This window comes from Poecilia reticulata, chromosome 3, assembly GCF_904066995.2.
Source record: "Poecilia reticulata chromosome 3, P_reticulata-male-v2, whole genome shotgun sequence".
NCBI lineage: Eukaryota > Metazoa > Chordata > Actinopteri > Cyprinodontiformes > Poeciliidae > Poecilia > Poecilia reticulata.
The window spans coordinates 6,431,719-6,454,236 of NC_088832.1; the positions used below are offsets into that span (position 1 = coordinate 6,431,719).

General features: G+C 40.9%; 1 protein-coding gene across 1 annotated transcript in view; it reads left to right on the forward strand.

Annotated features, from left to right (window-relative positions):
- itfg1 (integrin alpha FG-GAP repeat containing 1) overlaps positions 1-13,291 on the forward strand; it is a 181,352-nt gene extending 168,061 nt beyond the window's left edge. Inside the window, exons 17-18 of the mRNA XM_008404870.3 lie at positions 1,498-1,615; positions 11,856-13,291. Coding sequence (XP_008403092.2) covers positions 1,498-1,615; positions 11,856-11,915 — 178 coding nt within the window. The 3' untranslated portion in view covers positions 11,916-13,291. The remainder of the gene's footprint in view (positions 1-1,497; positions 1,616-11,855) is intronic.
- Positions 13,292-22,518: the final 9,227 nt, after the last annotated feature.

The window sequence follows — 22,518 nt, forward strand, 5'->3', positions numbered from 1 at the left end:
TGTGATGGCTCACAGCTGGAGCTCAATGCAGCAAAAAGAGCTCTTATTCTTTGGACACAAATTAACTCAGCCACTCTTTGGTAAAAGGTTTGTGTTCTGCCTGCGGTGTCGAAATACCAACACTTTCTCTTGGTTATAGATATAAACTGGACCAAATCACACTTGTGCAATATTAGCAGTGTGAAGTTGTTCCTTTAAGATCTTGGAATATTTGTTTTTCCATTGCATAATAGGTCAGAGTATGGATTAGCTCTACTTTTCTGTTGACACCAGAAATAATAAAGGAGGAAATTTCAAGCCATCTCTAAACTCTGTTACTTGGAAACATTAAGACTTTTCCTCATGCTGCTACAGCGGAGGAAAAAAAGGCCAACACAACCAAAACTTGATGTGAGAGTGTGCATTTTTTCAAATGCATAGCGCTCTAGGTACATACCACTCTCTGCACTTAGCAGACTTACTCCCCTCAAACAATGTCAAGAATGTGAATGTAAAGATCTCTGGAACTGGAGAAGAATCAGTTCAAGTTCCTGTAGTGTTCAGTCAAATAAACCAAATCTTTATTAAAGATTAACTAAACAAATCTATTTTGTCTGTTTGGAACGTAAAACCAAGTCATACAACCGACTCATATTGGACCTCTTCAGCTGTACATCCGTAGCTGTGTGTCGCCAGTAGGGTGGAGCTACTGGCGACACACAACAACACAATCCATTGATTAGGGAAGATGAAAATCATCTCTGTTTGTGACAAGCATGAGGGATTATAGTGCGTCACATTTGCTGTTACACTAGTTTGACACAACATTTGGGTTTAGCCCCGCCTGGACAACGTCTAACTGGCAGTGTTAGACGTTAGTTCAGCTCTTCTGAATATGTCGGACTATAAAACAGCGTACCGAAACGCTCAGTGGAGATGAGGCAGTAGAGTCTGACCTTTTCTTCCAACATCAGGGTCTCACCTCACCAACGCTCCCCTAGACAAATGTTCCTATAAACACACTCCAAAACATCATGGACAGTTGGAAAGGTTTTACCAACGTCATTTCAAAGCCTTGGCATTAAGGATGAGATGTCGTTCAAGTTCATGTGTGTGTCAATATTTTACGCAATTTAGTCTAGATTATCCTCTCACTACCTAAACCAAGGTTATCAGTACTCAAAGCAGTTGCATTGCAATGACGCTAAAACACAATTCATGTCAACTAAAAAAAGCTGTGGTTCCATTTACCTGAAAAGGCTTATAGATATTACACTTTCACCTACCTTTACACTGTATAAAACTGTTGTTTGTACCTTCATATGTAAATCATGTGCTCTGCTGTACACTGAGAAACATTTTCACAGTTTGGAGGTGGTAATATTAGTTTGCTACAGTTTTTAATCCAGCAGCAAAACATTTAAACTATAGAAAATGGTTCGATGTGTAAGTACCCCAAAGTTTTTAGAGGCTACAACCGTAGTAGTGTGTGACGTCTTCCTGTTCTTCTCTTTTTAGATGGAGCGCTAAGTTGTACCTCACTCCTAGCAACAGCGTCCTGCTGACGGCCATCGCTCTGATCGGCGTGTGTGTCTTCATTCTTGTGATTATCGGCATCCTCCACTGGAAAGAGAAGGTGTGGCCACAGAAAACACTCACTTGGTTCTCTGCTGTAGTAAATGTTCACACCTTCTCGGTGAAACGCAGCTTCCTGGTACTTCCTGGTACTTCCATTTGTTTATTGGTGACTGAGGGAGAGAGACTGGGTGAGCAGACTGGTCACAACCGGCAGCAGATGGATCTCTGCCTGTCCTGTAGTCCTCTGGCCTCCCCGCCGAGCCACACACACACACACACACAGTCCTTCTCCTCTACCGTCTTTCTATCCCCGCGGGCCACAACCTGGAAGGACGTTCAGCTGTAATTGCCTTCTTCTGTCCTTCCAGCACGGTAGATCTGCTGCTCATTACTGCCTAAATGTGCCCTCCAGGGAGTCGGTGCATGTTTTCTCATGTGTTTTGTGCTTCATTCTGGCCGGGTTGTTCTCAGAAACACACACACACGGGCCGCACAGTTCAGTCGCCGAGGACACAAGAATCCGAACGGTTAACAAATTATTCCAGCAAATCTACTTTTTCTTTATTGTTTCCCTTTTTCTACTTCAAACCCTGTGATTGGCTCGTGCCGATCGGAGAAGAGCAGGAACTCTCTGGCATCCTGTCTGAACCATCTGCTACTGGAGCATGTGGGCTGCATGTGTGCGCCTGGATGTGTATGAACATCTACCATATGAGCATGATTACACACACACACACAGGAGCTCTTTAATTGTCCTCCATTGAAGGGTAATATTAGTGTGAGTACTTGTAGAAAAGACCTGGCCTCAACCTGATTGTTTTTTTAGCTTCCTTACACAATAACACACACACACGCACCTACACACACACTGAGTACAAGCGATATGAGGAGTACATTTAAAAAGAAAAGAAAAAAATAATACATATGTTATCAATCCAAAACTTACCAAGTATGTAAAAAATCAATAAACTCACAAAAATTATGATGTATAGAACAAGTTAAATGCCTCTTTAAAACCACTAAACTTATATATAACATTGATTTTGGCTTTAATTGACTTTAGCTGTTTGCAAAAGTTCTTCAGAAAATCTTCAGTACCACCAACTTACTGACAGACTATTTAAAGAAAGTTGACTTTCCCAGTTTATTTTATGTCGAAACCAAGAACTTCTCTTATGCTGTTGATACTGTGGTTGTTCAAAGATACAAATTTAAATATAAATTTTGTTGCTACTCAGATCTTCACCTTTCCGTTGGGAGCATTTACAGGGTGGTTTCTGAACTTTACACAGCATGTACAACTTATTTGGTCAGCATGACAGTTCAAAGTGTATAAAACCCTAACAAATACATTACTGTTCTTTTCTTTTACCCTACCAACCCCAAGTCAACTATTTATATGGTGAAGCTGTATAAACTGTTGCCACCTTTTGTTATTCCTTGGGTGGAATTTTCTCAGTCGGGACAGTTACTGCACAGCGATTGGTGCTTCACATGTTATCGCAAATGTCTCCAATAACACAGAACAAAGTCGCTCATTGCTTTTTAAAAAAAGGTTGCCAGAGGCGTCTGAAAAGTCATTAAATTTAACCACAACATTGCCAAGTTGGCAACAGGAATTTCCCTCATCCTGTCCCACCTAAACCGTTTTGGATTGATGGAACTTTTCAAAAATGGGGTCAAATTTGGAGTTAGGGTTGTTTTCACAGGAGGTTTAGTTGCACTTTAAATATGAGTGTGTGTGTGTGTGCGTGTGCGTGTGTGTGTGTGTGTGTGTGTGTGTGTGTGTGTGTGTGTGTGTGTGTGTGTGTGTGTGTGGTTATTTGACCTGATCAGGGTGTATAAACCAGTAATTAAACCTGTCACAGCCCCGCAAGAATAAACAGCATAAACGATGGATGGATTGATGAATTAAAAAAATAAAACCTTCAGTAAAAGGAGAAGAAAATGATTGAACCATTTCCAGAACCTCGTTTGGTTTACATCGTCGTTTTAACTGATAAAATTCAGAAACTCCATTGGATGATTAAATAAACATTGAGGCGCATTAAGTATTCACTCTGCATTAACTTTTTAATTCGATCCGAATTGCTAAATGTATTATCAGGTCTCTACACAGCAGAGCTTCTATTACCAGTGCTGAGCTCACAACAGAATATAAAATGCAGTGATTGATATTCTCACCAAACGTCTCCTTGGGACTTTGTCGCATGTTGCCTTTGCGAGGCATAGCAATGAATTAGAAACAGCAAAACATTTGATTTTAGTCCTTTATGTTCAGAAACTCATCTTGTACTGACTAAATAAAAACTCCTTGATTCTTTCGTAAATCACAACTGATTGTAAAACACGTGAACCAAGAGGGTTTTTTCTTAACTTTCCTCTTTGCCAGGCTTTCTTCCTCTAGTCTTGTCTTCAGTAAAGAAGCTTGGTGGGACTTTACACTACAATACTTAATCTCCTTATTCTGAAAAAGCGGTTTGTTGTTGCTGTATCATTTGTGTCTTTTTCTGTCTGTAAGGTGAACGCCTTCCCTGTAAGTCTGCTGCATTTGCCTGAATGTGAGCAGAGTTTGGATCTAAGCGGCTTTAAGGATATTTTTACCAGTGGGGGACGACGCAAAAAACGTATGAAAATATAGAAACGAGTCAAACTAGCAGCAGGTGGTACTGTGTTGCACATGTAAGCGAGACGCTGCGTCAGACGCTCCTACAGCATTCCTCAGAAGAATCAGTTCAAGTTTAAAATAGAGACTGAAGAGCATCATGTCTGGCTGGTTTGAGTCTGTACTCAGTTCAAAGGTTATATTAGTTTGTTGGAAGACTCAGTCTGCTCCTTTGGTATGAATTCAGAACGAAGAAGACAGTCTGCACTTCTTCAAATAAACCACAATACCAGTTTTGTTTGTGTCAAACTCAACTGAATGCGATTCTGATACAATCTGTCCTGAGAATGCAGCTTCAGAGCCGGTTTACCTACCTAGAATAAACGACCTAATCTTATCTGTTAATTATTGAAAGGATCGCATCAAGTTGCCTGATCAGCTTTTCGTCTTCGCCGCTCTTTGTTTCAACATTTAGTGTTTGTTTTTTGGGTTTTTGTTTCACCGCCAAGCTAAATTTTAATCTCATCTGATCAAACTACATGTTCCAGTTTAGGTCCCAGAAACAGTCTGGGACCTAAACTGACTGTGGCAAGCTCCACATGTGGGAAGACGGAAAAGGCTTTTTCCTGGCATTGCTGCTAAACGACCAGTTGCCAAGTGGATTTGGTATAATGGTTGTTAGGGCTTGGTGATTCCAAGTTGTCATTCTTTGCTGCAGTTCTCCAACAGTGAGCTTTAGAAAATAAAAATTATGTTTTTTACTTTCCTCACCATTCTGCTTTCTGTGCATGCTGACAAGATAAATATGGCTCCTCGTCCAGCTTTGAGGTCAGATGCTAAGAAAGGGTCCTTGGTGCCTCATCTTAACGTATCGCAGGCTCACAGAGAGTCATGAATTAATAATTAAGTTCCTAGAAGAAGAGGAAGAAGACAGAAAATGTTTCAGTTACATTTATTGTTAAATGAGTGTTGAGTCTACCAACCATTGTGTTTGACTTGAAGTGATTTTATAAAAAACTACTATTTCTTTTTCCATGATGGGATTTTTTTTCCTCTAAAATATTTTTTATCAAAAGGAAATTTATGTAAATTCTTCAGTGCAACAAAATAATTTTTTCTCACATCTTTCCAGGCATTTACCTCCTGGTGTTTGTCAATGGGCTTGATGTCGGTGTAGGTGTTTTTATCTGGAATCATCAAACCCTTCTACCTCCCTAGACATATTTTATAAATCTTCCTCATTGATGTTTTATTTCTTTTGAGCATGCATCTCTCCAGTCCTGAGGATACAATTCAGCAAGTGGTTTTTAGTTTTTTTCTGCCCATCGACGATCACATTTTTTTTTATGTGCTTAACTAGTAGCTGTTAATTCCAAACATCATTCCTGATTAATTGATAGACATGAGACAATATGGTCCGCCTCGCTGTACTCCCGCCGATCATAGTTGAGAGATCCTTTGATCTCCCATGGCAACATTCAGCTGTGCAAAACGCCTGTTGGGACCCAGCTCCACCTTTGAGGTGCAGCTCCTCCTCTGAACTGGAGTTTTCAGGCTTCAGAGCTTCCGCCTCACAGAGCAGCCCTCAGCTCCTTCAGACTAGCCAGCAGCAATTAGCAAACACCTGGTGGAACAGAGTATCTGCTGAGCTCTTTACAGGAGCTACTTTTCATTGCAATGCTGATTAAAAAAAATAAAGAAAAACATTGTTAAATAGAGGAACCATGTTGTGATGACTTCCTGAAGGTGGAGTTTCAGAAGGAGCAGAAGTTTTTAAAGCAACAGAGGCCCAATTTCAAGGAGTTAAATTATGAAGTCAATTTTCTTTTAAGTCACATTTGATATAGATAGCACTTTTTTAAAATCTTAAGTGAACATAGTTACTTGATTGTGTTATGAAATGGGACTATTTTGTCTGGAAAACACATAATGCTGCCCCTTTAAGGCTACAGTTGGTGCCAACACTGTATTGTCAACAATATCTTCCAATAACATATAATTACGTAGTCAACTTTAAAAAATTTTTAACATGAAGATATTATGGACTGGGCTTGTATCAATAAAAGCTGTGATTCCTGAACTCTCCTTAAATTTAAACTGAACTCTCACTTTAAGACCAATAGGTTCGGTTCAGTTCAGACTTTCTAAAAGCTCTATATCCCTGCTTCATTTGGGAGTATCCTCCCCTCCTCCCCATCCAGGGAATCCAGATTCTGAGTGAGTGATTTACCCCGGCTGGAACACCCTCTCTCATGTCTCTTCTCCTCTCAACCTGCTTACAGTGGGGGTGCATCCGATAAGGTCAGGGTGAGACAGCTGATTGACATTTAGCATTTCTGTCTGTTTGCACTGCCGCCTCTGGTATTTGCTCCTCTAATAACAAAGTCAGATAGAGGGCAGAAACACGAGGGCAGGTGGGGGGGGCGGAAGGGGGGGCAAAAGATGTGTTGTCCAGGCTAACAAGCCGACAGGGCTTTGACAGAAAATCCTGCAAACTTCTGTGCATTTCTGTCGTTAGTGACGATATTTAGAATATCTTCTTAAATCAATGCCAGAAAGGAATGAAAATGTAGGGGGGGAAAATGAGATTTTTAAAACATGAAGCAGAATGTAATCAATCTGATCTTCACACAGGTCAAATTTAATTAGCTGGCATTTAATCCCAGTCATGCTCCAATGGAGCTACCTACCTGCTTTCAGACACAAACTCAACACTACGTCTATAAAATCTATTGACAGAAACACGTCAATGCAGCGCTGCCTAATAATTATTCAAGCCTCGGGTTGATTATTAGGTGGCGCGCCTTGGCTAGTCAATTACAGCAACATCAGCCCCCAGTGGATCGGTCGTCTAAAGGAAATCAGTCCATCAGCTCCTGAAAACGTTGAGCATCAGAACAGGTCGCATTCAATATGAGACGGGCCTTTCTTTGAAGAGAGATGAAGGCTTTATTCCAAACTGAAAGTGACAGGATAAAAAAAATGGAGTAAACATGTCACTGTCCATCTATTGGACTCAAAACCAGGGAGGTCCGTCCATGAACGGACGGTTTGGCTGAAGAAGAGCTGGAGTCTGGATTTTTAGATGCAATGTTCTCTGATAATTAGGCAATATGTTCAGCAATGTTTTAAAAAGTATTTTCTTAGATAGTTCAAAGCTGATGCCTGTTTTCTAATGTGATGCCATCTCTGATCTTGGAATGTTGATTGCACTGTCTGAATGATTTATTATTAAATTGGTTTTTTACTTTCAACTGCTTTTAATTAGCAGCTTGTTTTCATGTCTCCGTCTTTAAAATATGGACTTCCATATTGTCATAGTTTGGGATTTTTTTAGGGAGGATATGTCAAAGTTGATGTTTATAAGCGGTTAATATGAGACGGGCCTTTCTTTGAAGAGAGATGAAGGCTTTATTCCAAACTGAAAGTGACAGGATAAAAAAAATGGAGTAAACATGTCACTGTCCATCTATTGGACTCAAAACCAGGGAGGTCCGTCCATGAACGGACGGTTTGGCTGAAGAAGAGCTGGAGTCTGAATTTTTAGATGCAATGTTCTCTGATAATTAGGCAATATGTTGAGCATCAACTACCTACAACAGTTGATGCTACTGGAATATTTATTTTATTTAAATTCAAATTAGCTAGCCCTGGAGGCTAAAGCTAACAGCGAGTCCAATAAGATTGAACCGAACCACCAAACCAAATTTAATCTGAAAAAAGTGAATACTGTTGGTAAACATAACTTTCTGTGTAAATAATCTATCAATGCAAACATAATTTACTTTAAAATAGCATCTGATTTAAACAAAAGACGTTCTTTAAGACAATAGTAGTTTGCTTTGGTGTTGGCCTCACCGTCAGCTTTAGCTTCATCCATCTTGTTTGTACTCTGCAACTAAACTCAAGTATTATGCAAATAAAAATGTTTCATACAAAACACATTTTAAAAATGTGAGCCTTTCCTGTTGGTGAAATGGTTAACGGTACAAAGTGGTTCAAATTATGTCCACCTGGCCAAAACACAAAATTACAGAATATAATCACACATTTCTAAGCGCTTCTTCAGGTAATTTCCTCACACTTACATAGAAGCTGTTTGTGGTTACAAATGTTCTTTCCGGACATGAAAAGGCTGCCTGGGAATAAATTTGCAGTCTTGATTCTTTGCAGCAGTGGAGACGGAGCTGACACGAGGCTTTAGCTCCGCTACTGAACAGCATTCAGACTGTTGAGGTTCTCAAGCTGTTCTTTTGTAAAGTTTTTGAACATACGCCAATTCTTTCAAATTGATTCTTTCATTCATAATATTTGACCAGTTTCCAACATATGCTTGACCTTGCTGACATTATGAGTGAGCTGATTTATTCTTCATCGTATCCAACCATTCCTGCCCGTGTCAGTGACCAGGTGATAAATGCTCACCGCTTATCATCAACTGCTGTTTGACGGCTAACTCAAGGATAAAAGCGTGTGTATGTGTTGAACCATCTCCTCATACGAAATGCCCTTCTAGGTTCTTTGAACTGTATATCGTCATATAGACTCCTCATTTAATCAGGTTTTTTAGACAAACCAGCCACTTGATTTATAACTGTTTTTTATTACTGTTATTTATTAGTGTGTCTAGCAGATACAGTGCCTTGCAGAAGCATTTCTGCCACATGTCAAATTGAACGGAAAGAATGTATGGACTTCAAGACACAGATTAACAATTTGATTTAGGTCTGGACTTTGACTTGGCCATTCTGACACTCGACTGTCCTTTGTGTTTAGTCTGGAAGACAGGACAAAAACCTCCCGTTGTTAGTGGAGGATCTCCTCATGTTATCTTTGGTTAATTGGAAATTTCCTCCATCTTCTTGGCTTTTAGTTTAGAAACGATCCAGTGTTCACGATACTGGATGCTTTGTTCCTTTTGAACACTTGCTTCGGGTTAGTTTTTGTGATAGGAGTATAGAGGAGGTTATTTGTCACATCTCAATCATCTGATCAGCTTCATGTTGGGTGATGAACATTATTTACAGCCCCCTTAAACCTGCATGTCATCACCTGGTTACATATGTTGTTTTTTGTGATATTAGGGATTCACACTTCTTCTTTTTTAGTAAATGAGTCAAACACACTCATTCGCTGCACTGTGGCGCAGTTGGTAGAGCTGTTGCCTTGCAGCAAGAAGGTTCTGGGTTTGATTCCCGGCCCCGGTCTTTCTGCATGGAGTTTGCATGTTCTCCCTGTGCATGTGTGGGTTTTCTCCGGGTACTCCGGTTTCCTCACACAGTCCAAAAACATGACTGTCAGGTTAATTGGCCTCTCCAAATTCTCCCTAGGTGTGAGTGTGTGTGCATGGTTGTTTGTCCTGTGTGTCTCTGTGTAGCTGGAGATAGGCACCAGCAACCCTCCTGACCCCACTAAGGGAGAAGGGTGTAAGAAAATGGATGGATGGATGGAGTCAAACACCCCGACCGTGTCTGTTTGCTCTGCAGTAAATAACACTTCAGCTCTCTAAAACGCCGTCTTCTCATTGTTTAGTTTTTAATCAGACATGTATTACAATTTATTTTTTATTTCATTGCCTTTTTAGAAGTGTGTAAATAATTTTTCATACTGCTGCGTCGTTTTGCGATCTTAGAGGAATTAAATCTGAATGCAGTTGTGACAGCAGTTTGTTCCACAAGCTACAGGTCCTGTGTGAAATATCATTAGCGTGCTTTCACACCTCAATGGTCCTGAGGTGGGCCATTTGTGCACTTGGACAGGAATGCTGAAATATTTCACAACTTCATCTGGTCTGGTTCACTTTCTCACTGCACTTCCTGAAAGCTGACCAGACCACCTGGATCAGGTCATGGAGTCACAGCAGCTGCTCCTCTGGACGCCATCACAGGAAGCTGCTGAGGATGAGCAGCAGGCGAGGCCGAGCGCTGACCGACGCATAGCAACCAAAACAGAAGGAGGAGAAACCACACGACTGTCAGTCAGACATAACTGACCTGTTTGCTTCTCTGTTTGTTTTTTTCTTTTTTTGTTCTTTAATTTCTTTTTCTTTTATCTTTTGTTTCTTCCTCTCTTTTTGTTCTTTTTGTGCTCCTCCCGGCGTTGTGAAAATCTACACAGATTTATAGTATTTATTTTTTTTATTAACAGAGATTGTGAAATTTGACAGATTTTTTGTTGGATTTCGTCACCGAGGATTCAAAGAGGACGCGGTGAAATCTCAATGCATGGATGATGAGCCTGAAAACCAGAACTGCAAAAAAAAAACTTCCCTGCAAGGAGTCAGTGACACTCTGAAAACCTCTGACTGTGCACACACTTCATCTCTACGTCTCAGGTTTATCTGCCAACCATGGAGAGGAAACTCAAATAAATAAGATCCAAAAGCACTGCTGCCTGTTCACAGCCTGAGCTCGTTTAAAATGCAGGAGTGAGCAGAAACACCGGCCCAGGATGTGAAGAGTCAGAAATGAAACTTTACAAAACACACACACACACAGGATCAGAGGTCAACACCACCTGCACCTTCTTTCAATTAAACAATCAGCAGCAGTCATGGTGTTGGTGTAGCACACACTGCTAACCACTGACTTGAAAGAAAGTATCTTTTTGTTTTGGGGGTTTTTTAATACTGTATTTATGCATTTTCAATGTACAAGACAGAGCATCCATATAAAGGATAACCTCAGCTATTAACCATTTTTTCCAAATCCATCGTTGCCAAAACAGGCTGGGAGGAAAAACAAAAAATAACACATTGCAGTGATACTTCATCAGGTCATCTGCAACTTTAAACGATGCAGAAATAAAAATTCAAACACAATTTGGACGTTGAAGTGTCAGACAATTTCCTTCTGCAGATTATTATGATAGAAATAGTTACCAAATATGATGGAATCTGTTTATTTTTTTCAGCACCACAGTTCAAAGCAACATCTGCTCATGTCACGGCTCTGACTTCATATAGTTGAGGTGCTAAACTGCACTTTGTTCACCAAATCTCCTCTCACGCCGAATAAAAATCAGCTGCCCTACGTTCTAGAAAGAAAATGTAATTGTGATGAAACTTCAAGTAATTGTTTTGTGTTTGTTGATGTTTCTTTAAAGTGCCTCCCAACCTTTTATATTTGGTAAATAAGCTTATAATGTTCCACAATTCTTCTACTGAAGCATGTTTGTTTGAGCATGCTGAATTATATTACCAGATAAGATCTTTATTTGCAGATTGTACACAAACCAAACAGCCTTTTCAAAAGTTTTTGTGCAGAACTTGGAAAAAGTAAAAAAAACCAATAAAATAAGAAACCCAGAATGAAACAGCAAGAATAAGGAACAATGAGAATCAACAGTTCATTTTCTGTTTCAATATTTCATGTTTATGTACATAGCGCCGATTCACAACAAATGTCGTCTCAAGACACTTTACAAAAAAATAAATAAATCATTTCAATCCAATCAATCAATCATAGTTATCAATTGCCTAGAATTACAATTGGGCTAGACTTATGGTTCATTTTTGCTTGTATTTTAAATTTCTGTAGATGTTTGTCATTGTTTATGGTATTAAACTGTATTTTTTTCCTGTAAGGTTGAGTTGCAGCAGAAACATCTGGTACAGGTTGCTCTGATGTCATGATAGGTAGACCTCAGCAACACGACTGACTCTCTGTGCCTTGTGTTCCTGTGTGTCCCACAGAAAGCAGACGACCGAGAGAAGAGGCAGGAAGCCCACCGTTTCCATTTTGATGCCATGTGAAGGAGCAGCTCTGCGCCACAGGAACGCCCCCCAAACCCCCTAGCCCCCATCCAGACACTCAGTCTGACCCACACTCATTTCAGGGGCCAATAAATTGATACTCATGTGCCCTGAAGCGTTTCTTTTTTTCTTATTTTTTTTATATCCTTTTCAGTCAATGAGTCGGATGTGAAATATTTATGTTGCATTTGATTTATTCATTCCAGTGTTTGAAGCTCGTCCTGACGGGGAGCACTGTGGAGCAGCAGCTTCTCGGGACGGACTCAGCAGAGATTTGTGTTTGCATGTAACTCCACATCTGCTTGTTGCTATGGGTTTTTTTTTTATTTAAGTAAAACTTTCATCAAAGGTTAGAATCTGTTGGGTCAAGTGTTGAAAGTGGGTAATGTTAACTTGAAATCCCTGTTATTTCTTTTCATTTTTGTAATTTTTTTTTTTCACTTCTGGCTTTTTCTGTGAATTTGAACATTTTCACGAGAAGCTGAATGGAAAATGAATAGAAGTGAACCGGTACAAGTCGAAGCTTTGCTGACTGCTAATTCCCAGCTGATTGTATCAAAGCTCATCACAGAAGTAAAATAAAAAAATAAAAGTATCTGCAAAACGTCTGCACTGGGCTGAGGGAACAGTCTGAACACTCAGTCCTGCTGAGCAAAGCCCACTTTACTGTGGCTGGAACTGGACTCTTCAGTCTTCTTAAACCTGAAGCATTTAACTTTTGCAAAAATATGTTGTTTTTTCCCATATTTATTAAAACTGTCACCATATTGTGACAGTTTTGTATGAAAGAGATAATCTGTGGAAAAAATTGAGCTCCTCCTCTTCCTCAGTGATCTACTATTCTAGTCTGCAAAAAAGGCTCTGCCCCTGATCAAAAACAAAAAAATCAGAAACAGGAGGAGGAGCTGTCAATCAATCTCATGATTGATTGACAGCTCAATATGCTCACGGTGGATAAACAACTTACCGTTGCAGAAAAAAAAATTCTGCGCAGTCATCGGTAACTATGCTAACTGTTCTGGTGAGCCTGCTGTATCTAAAGTGATTGACAGCACTAAGACCCTCCTCCTGTCTGTTTCTGACTGGGTGGTGTATTTCTGTTTAGTTTTGGGACGAGGCAAAGGAGCTGGATTAATTTTTTTCACAGATTATTTGTCTTGCATTTTCGCAGCTTCAAAAGCTTGACTGAGCCACGCCCTCCGACTCGCCATGTTATTTTCCACCGATGTTTGCACTTTCTAAGCTAATTATTAATCGTGGGTGTGATTTACTGTAATTGATCCTGTAAAGTGAATTCTGCTCGCAAATGAATGTTCAGGCATCTAACTGTGTTTAGCCTACATGTTGGCTGAGAATAAAGGTTTCTTCTCGTGTCAGTCTGCTTTATGATGTTTTTTTTTTTATTTTTATTAGTTATTGTAACCGCTTCCCGTACGCTCCCACGTCGACCGCCTCTGCGCGTTTCTCCCCTGAAGACGCTGCAGAAGAACACCGTGTTTGTGCGGTGGCTGGGAAGCTGGAGGAAAAATGGTCTAAATTTGTAATGAGTTCAGCATCAGTGAAATTAAACGGCCTTTAATTTTTCAGAGGATCCCCAGAGGCGGCTCTGAGCATCCCAGTGGGCTCATCGCCACACTTCAGGAACCGACCTGCTGAACAGCCTAACGCCTGGTGAGTCAGCCCTCACCGCTCTGCAGCGACAGTAAGCGGGCTGAACTGAAGCTTAGCTGCCTGTAAGGAAGAGGGGAGCAGAACGGAACCGGTGGGTCTACAAGCTATTATGAAGGTAAACAGGAATAGACTGAATAAAACAGGAAATCTTTAAAAGTAAGTTGTGTCTTGGTGTGCTCCTGCGGGGTTGGCTGGGTTTTTTTTTTTTGTTTGTTTTTTTTCCCGATTATTACCCGGCACTTTTCTTGACTTTGACCTCAAACGATAAGTAATCTTTACATTGAACACTGTCTTTTTTGCTTGGTCACCAAAATGCCACCAAAGCCTGTTAAAGGGGGAAATTCGATTCAGTCTCACCTGCGACCTGCTCCTCGTGGTAAGTCCTCGACCTGTGCTGAGTCATCTCCTGGGTCAAGCCGCTGCAATTGGCGATGCCAGCAATCTTTAAAAGGAGCTACTTGCGGCTCTTCGGGATGCTGTTCTTGGTGAAAGTCTCTCTTCGATTAAGTCCGAGCTGCTATCCTTCAAGAAGGAATTGTCCTCTGGCCTATCTGTGGTGCAGGAGAGTTTTACGGGGCTAAACGTAACGGTCGCTGAGATGGAGACATCCCTATCCACCTTCACTGATGACATCATCAGCCTCCGGGAGACAGTAGACAGCCTTACTAAAACTGTGGCACAGTTGGCGGATAAATGTGATGACATGGAGTCCCGGTCCCGGCGTCAGAACATCCGCATCATTGGTGTCCCGGAGGATGACCCTTTATCGGCTTCAACGGCTGCGGTCTCTCGGCTGCTAAAGGAAGCCTTCGGTTTCGCGGAGGAATCGTTGTTAGACCGCGCTCACCGTATCCCAATCCCTAAACCCAAGGCAGGTGAGCGCCCTCGCCCCATCGGGCTTGATGGGAGCGATGGGGCGACAGGCAGGCAAGGGAGCTGCAGCGGATCAAGGTGAACTGTAAATCGTTTTTCCCGATTATACTGCCAGGACGGCCCGAGCACTGGCAGCCTTCACAGATTGCCGTCGCCGGCTCCGTGGCATTGAGGGGGTCCGGTTCGGCTTGCTTCATCCGGCCCGGTTGCGGATTACCCATGGTGGAACTACGCGAGTTTTCACCTCTCCCGAGGGGACTAATATCTACATCGGGTCTATTACCAAGTGAGAACTACAATCAGAAGGATTTGTTTCACATTCTGGGGACTTTGTTTTGTCTGGTTAAGTAATATTTTCACATTAAGGGGAAATGGGGGGGGGGGGGGGAGGGGGAATATTAATTAATATAATAAAAAATATCTTTCAACTTCTGTTATAATTAAACAACTGGTCACATGTCCGTTGATTTGAAAGCTTCTTCAACTTCACCTGCTGTTAGATTCCTAAGTTGGAATGTTAAAGGTCTTAACAGTCCAGTGAAGCGATCTAAAATAAACTCTCATCTGAAGCGCTTAAACCCTGGTATAGTATTTCTACAGGAAACACATCTGCAGAATGCAAATTGGTCCAGGCTCAAATATTCATGGGTTGGAGAGATTTACCACTCGGGCTTCAACTCGAAAGCTAGAGGAGTAGCCATATTGTTTAATAAGAAGGTTAATTTCACAGCATCAAAAATAATGCAAGATACAAATGGCAGATTTCTTATAATTGCAGGTTGTCTGTTCCACACCCCTGTTTTATTAATGAACATTTATGCACCAAACTTTGATGATCCTGATTTTATAAATAATCTATTTAGCACACTTCCTTTTCTTGACACTCATTTGTTGATTCTAGCTGGGGACTTGAACTGTGTAATGATCCCAGCAGTAGATCGCTCCTCATCTCGGGCCTTTACGCAGTCAAATATGTCTAAATCAATTTTGGATTTTATGACCCAAAATGGGTATGTAGATCCATGGAGGGCACGTAATCCACTAACAAAAACGTATTCTTTTTTCTCACAGGTACACCAGTCCTATTCCCGTATAAATTATTTTTTTGTTGATGGCTCTTTAATGCACAGAGTCACATCTTCTGAAAACTATCCGATTATTATTTCTGATCATTCCCCTTTAAGCCTTGATATAAACTTTATGAATAAACCCCGTTCTTTCCCTGGTTGGAGATTTAATAGTCTCCTGTTATCAGATGAGCCATTCAATAAATTCATCCTAACAATTGATGATTTCCTTACGTTTAACAAGAGCCGCACAGTTTCTTTCTCATTATTATGTGAAACATTAAAAGCCTACCTTTGGGGTCAGATTATTTATTTTTCAGCTAATAATAAAAATGTACAGGTCCTTCTCAAAAATTAGCATATTGTGATAAAGTTTATTATTTTCCATAATGTAATGATAAAAATTAAACTAATATATTTTAGATTCATTGCACAACCAACTAAAATATTTCAGGTCTTTTATTGTTTTAATACGATTTTGGCATACAGCTCATGAAAACCCAAAATCCCTGTCTCAAAAAATTTGCATATCATGAAAAGGTTCTCTGAACAAGCAGTTAACCTCATCATCTGATCATCAAAGTAACTCTAAACACCTGCAAAAGATTCCTGAGGCTTTTAAAAACTCCCAGCCTGGTTCATCACACAAAACCGCAATCATGGGCAAGACTGCTGACCTGACTGCTGTCCAGAAGGCCATCATTGACGCCCTCAAGCAAGAGGGTAAGACACAGAAAGAAATTTCTGAATGAATAGGATGTTTGCAGAGTGCTGTATCAAGGCACCTCAGTGGGAAGGAAAAATTGTGGCAGAAAACGCTGCACAGAGAGAATAGGTGACCGGACTCTGAGGAAGACTGTGGAGAAGGGCCGATTCCAGACCTTGGGGGACCTGTGGAAGCAGTGGACTGAGTCTGGAGCAGAAACATCCAGAGCCACCGTGCACAGGCATGTGCAGGAAATGGACTACAGGTGCCGCATTCCTCAGGTCAAAGGTCAAGCCACTTTTGAACCAGAAACAGCGGCAGAAGCGCCTGACCTGGGCTACAGAAAAGCAGCACTGGACTGTTGCTCAGTGGTCCAAAGTACTTTTTTCAGATGAAAGCAAATTTTGCGTGTCATTTGGAAATCAAGGTGCCAGAGTCTGGAGGAAGACTGGGGAGAAGGAAATGCCAAAATGCCAGAAGTCCAGTGTCAAGTACCCACAGTCAGTGATGATCTGGGGATCCATGTCAGCTGCTGGTGTTGGTCCACTGTGTTTTATCAAGGGCAGGGTCAATGCAGCAGATATCAGGAGGTTTTGGGGCACCTCATGCTTCCATCTGCTGAAAAGCTTTATGGAGATGAAGATTTAATTTTTCAGCACAACCTGGAACCTGCTCAAAGTGCCAAAACCACTGGCATTACTGACCATGGTATTACTGTTGGCCTGCCAACTCTCCTGACCTGAACCCCATAGAGAATCTGTGGGATATTGTGAAGAGAAAGTTGAGAGATGCAAGACCCAAAACTCTGGATGAGCTTAAGGTCATCGAAGCATCCTGGGCTCCATAACACCCCAGTAGAGCCACAGACTGATTGCCTCCATGCCGCATTGAAGGCTGCAAAAGGATTCCTGACCAAGTATTGAGTGCATAACTGAACATAATTATTTAAAGCAGTTTCTCAACCTTTTTCGGGCCAGCGCCCCCTAGCCCTTATCCAGGTCCCTCACCGCCCCCCACCAAAAAATTTGTAGGCTACTTTGCACTGACAATTATTTTATTATTAATGTTACTATCATTATTGTAGATGTTTTGAATCGGCACAACGATTATGTTTTCCCGTACACTTCAGCGCGCCTTACGCTCCTTCACCTCGCTCACATAAAGAGGTAAATGTAGCGAGTTTTACCTAAACGTGTCGGCGTCTGGAGGAGGAGGTTTGGGGGGCAGGTGAGCGTACGTTTCTAAGCTCCTTCGTGGGGGGGCGCCGATTTATGTTTTCGCATCCACCTGAATAATGTGTAGTTGCGCCCCTAGCCATGACACTTCAACAATATTATTTTACCTTTTATCTGGAAATAGGGTCTGTTTATTCTTGCCATACAGTCTCTGTATTAATTATTGCTCGAAAGGTCTTGCCATACCAGTTTATTCCTCCGTATTTACTTTAGTTTCTTAGTTTATTCTTGCATTTTGTTCTTCATTCATTTCCATTTAGTTTCATTTGATTAATATTATCCTCTCTTGGTTTATTGCTATGTCCACTTTAGTTTCTTTCCTGTTGCTAGATTTATATGATCGTTTATTGACCACCAGTAATCTTCACTCATCACCAGCTGCGCCTCCTAATCGTCATGTTTCACATCATGTGTTGATTTTTTCACTGTTCATGCCATAATTCACATCTAGTTCGTCGCTCCGTTTTGCCCGCTTCTCATGTTTCAGAATTTTGCGCAATGTGCGCGGAGTTTTTTTTTTTTTTTTTTTTTTTTTTTTTACTTCCTAAGGTGCAGGGCAGTCGGGAAACATATCAATGGGGAAAAGGCAGACTTTTAAAACAATGGAAACAATTTCAGTATTCTGATTATTGAAATTTAAAAGTGCTGTGGTACCGTTGTTCCATCAAACCCGTTTCATACTGGACCACTTTCAGCTCCAGTGTTAACGCTATAAAATGAATGCTCTCTATCGTGGTATCACCCATGGATGGATTTCTTTATTTAAATGGGTTCATTTTTCAGAGGGATACAAAGTGAGGGCATTGTGATTTTAGTAATTACATGTTTATAAGAGCGATTTTCTGTTGTCCTTCCATGGAAGCGGGCAGTTTTCAAACGGAAATAAAACACTTTTTAATATAAATTGCTGCTTTGACATAATCACAGAACTGCCAAAACATATGTAGCCTACATAAATACCAGGCAAAGTGAATCACAGCAGCGTCATCGGCCGGTGTAACACTGAAGTGATGTGGAGCGGAGCTGCGCCATGAAGCTACAAACACTGAATAGAAGAAGAGCTGCCATCGATACAGCTGCAGCCAAGCATGATTTAATGTTACACAATACAGTTTTACCAAGTTACTCAAAGTCTAAACTGGTATTGTTCTGCATTTAAGGTGTAAAGTTTACCTTCGACCAAACGCCCCCCAAAGGCATCCCAGCGCCCCCCTTTTGTAAAAATGTCCGCCAGCGCCCCCTGCCGTCCTCTGAACGCCCCCTGGGGGGCGGTACCGCCCACGTTGAGAACCGCTAATTTAAAGGTTGACTTTTTTGGTATTACAACACTTTTCTTTTATTGGTCGGATGAAATATGCTAATTTTTTTAGACAAGGATTTGGGTTTTCATGAGCTGTATGCCAAAATCATCAGTATTAAAACAATAAAAGATTAATCTAAAATATGAGTTTAATTTTTATCATTACATTATGGAAAATAATTAACTTTATCACAATATGCTAATTTTTTGAGAAGGACCTGTACATGCTAAGATATCAGAAATATCAACAAAAATTCAGAATATTGACAGGCAAAATGCCACTAATCCGTCACACGCTTTACTGAAGCAACAGGATCTCCAAACTGAACTTGATCTCCTAACAACATCTGATGCAGAGCGTCTCTTGATTCGATCTCGAGCCTCTTATTATGAGCATGGAGAAAAACCAAGTAGGCTCCTGGCGCACCAACTGAAACGAATAGCTAGCTCTCGCACAATATCACAAATCAAGGATCAGTTAGGCAATCTCGTTTCCGATCCTGTTTCTATCAGTGACATTTTTAAGAAATTGTATTGTGATCTGTATAAATCTGAACTACAATTGGGCTTGGATTAGTTATTTGTCTTTCTTCAGAATATTGACATTCCTAGGATAAATAAATTGGTTTCTGATCAACTTCATGCTCCCATTAAATTGGAAGAAATGTTTACATCAATCAAAAATATGCAGAATGGTAAGGCCCCCAGCTCGGACGGATTTCCTGCCGAATTTTTTAAGAAATTTAAGATGAGATAGCCCCTCTTCTTCTCGAGGTTTATAATGAGTCCCTGGTGCGTGGCCTGTTGCCCCTCACCTTATCTCAGGCTTCTATTTCTCTCCTGTAAAGATCCCACTGCTTGCGAGTCTTAAAGGCCCCTATTGCTCTTAAATGTGGATTTTAAGATTTTGGCTTAAATACTCGCAACTCGGCTTGAGACGGTGCTTCCTCAGATTATTTCGTATGAACAGAAGGGATTCATCAAAGGTCGCCATTTGTTTTTTAATATTCGTACACTAACTCCGTTATTTTCCGTTGGGACGTGGTACTAGACAGGGTTGTCCTCTTTCTCCCCTCCTGTTTGCGTTAGCCATTGAACCTCTTTGCTGCCCTAAGATCCCTCTCTTCTTTTCATGGAATTATCCGCTCTGGTGTTGAGCTTAAATTGTCCTTATATGCAGACGACCTTCTCTTGTATGTTTCAGATCCTCAATGAAATATATACTAGTCAGTCCCAGTGACCGTTTAATTAACGGTTTTTGTCCATGTAAAAATGAATCAAGTAACGCCACCCTCCAACCCCCGCTCCCCGCTGAACAGTTTCAACCTTCTGCTAAATATGTCATAATGGTTTCAACATATATAAATTAAAATACTTTAATTTATTTAATATTTATATGTAAGATTTTAAGGAGCTGGCAAGTTTACTTTGTAGAAGTTCAAAGAACAATATTCATAGTTGTGGCGCAGGGGTTAAGCACAACCCACATATGGAGGCCTTAGTCCTCGATGCAGCTTTTGCAGGTTCAATTCCCAGCCTTGGCGACCCTTGCTGCATGTCTTCCCTCTTCTCTCATTACCCACTTTACTGTCAATTAACTATCAAATAAAGGCCACAAGAGCCAAAAAAACAATATTCATAGTCAGATTGTTTTGTTACCACAGCTACAATATGATGCTGTGAGTTTAATCTTTGAGTTTCAGCTCTGTTTGTTCACAAATAGAAATTAGTAAGCTGCAGTTATAATTTATTGCTTTTTAGGTTTGCCAGTTAAACTACTCCCCCTGTCCTAGATTTCACTAAATCTAACACAGAAGCTGTTAGAGGTGCTGATGTTTTTAGCAACAAAAGGGGCCCCTAAGTCATATTCTGCTCCAGGCCTCATACTCCCTTGGACCGGCCCTGCAGGATGTGGCTTTAGTAGCTCTTCCATTTCGTGTCTGTTGAGTTTTTAATCTTCACAGAAACTATTCTGGTTGGTCGAGTTAATGGGACGAGTTTCTCAGATATCCGGTGGCCGCGCGCATTAACTCTGTCTGACTATATGTGGACAGTGGCGCAACTACACATTATTCAGGTGAATGCGAAAACATAGATTCCCCCCCCCCCCCCCCCCCCCCCTCCTTTGAGGGGACGATACGTGAAGGGTAAAACTCGCTACATTTACCTCGTTATGCGCGCGAGGTGAAGGAGCGTAAGGGCGCGCTGAAGTGTACGGGAAAGCATCATCATTTGCTCACAAATATACATCATTCTCACCGCTCGCTCAAAGCTCCTCTGAAAGCGCGACTACAAGTTACTCCTGCGGTTCACGAGCTGCGCAACCAGAGCTAACGCGGTGGGTTTAAACTCTTACCTTAATCAATAACTCCTCATAACTAATTATAATTCCTCACAGGGGGTTGATGTAAATATCCATAGCGGTCAGCCTGTGTCCAGTTCGAGTGAAAGGAGGAGCGTGGGATCCGCGCTGAGGTAAACTTTAGACATCCAGCTGCTGCAGCGCGCGAGGCAACGCCCAGCGGTGTGATTGGTCCGGCTTTAAATGCATCAACTATAAACATATCTTCTACAAACATATCTTCTATAAACATATCTTTTAGGAAAAAATCTGCTCTGATAGTGAAACGCTCGGAGCAACAGAAACACTTGCAATCCGGCTTTAAAAAAAGGCGATTTATTTCATTTTATTTTATTTTCCTAAAAAATCAAAACAAAAAAACAAAACAAAGGCTTAGCCTGCCACATGTCGATGTGCCCCTGGGCACTTAACCCCAAATTGTCTACCGAGCTGCGTATCAGTGTATAAATGTGTGAGCGTTTGTGAGTGCGAATGGGTGAATGTGACTCTAGTATAAAGCGCTTAGAGTGGTCAAAAATGATTGGATAAAGTTCAGTCCATTTACCATTTAATAACAAAAAAATATAACTGACTGGATCAGTACCAGGCAAAGAATTCCATTCCAGCTCACATCACAACAAGGTAGAGATGTGGTAGTGCTGTGGGCTGGTGGTATAAAGACTGGCTACAGTTGGGTTTTATCTGGTTAAGAACGAGTTCAACATCTTTTTCCCACCTACTGCCAGTCTTTAGAAGACACTTACCTCCATCTTTGAATTTTAACAAGCATGGTTTTTATGCAGGCAGTGGTCCACGGAATATATCAAAGTGCGCTGCTCAGTTAAAATATTTAAAGATGAAAACATGTTGGGAACTTTTGGACTCTTTTTTTTTTAAACGGGAGGTTTCTCTGATCGGTGTGTGGGAGGCAGGCTGTGGTTGCTGCTCCAAAGAAAGTTGATCAACAGGTCAGCACACTGACGGACTCCATGAATGGAAGGACGGTGACTGTTACTGAAACATGTGAGGCTGTTTCTGTTATACGAAACGACGAAAGAGGTGATTTCATTATTATTTTTTGAGATGTTTGATGCTCAAATTGATAAATGGGTGGGAAAAGTTTCATTAAATTGCGTCATAATCTGCACACTAACATTGCCTCTTAATTCTGCACACATTTCCTCCTAACAGAGCAAAAACATAACTTGCCTAATCGGTGTGCACACAGCGTGAAATGAAAGCAAAATTTCATTTCAACATTTGTTGTTTTTATTTTATGCATTTATTTATTACGGTTCGCGAATCTTTAATAATAGAAATAAAAAGTCAACATCTTTTTTTTTTTTACCATCCATGAATCAACATCCCGGGGGAAAAAAAGACGAAGGGTTTATTCGAACGTTTTCTTGA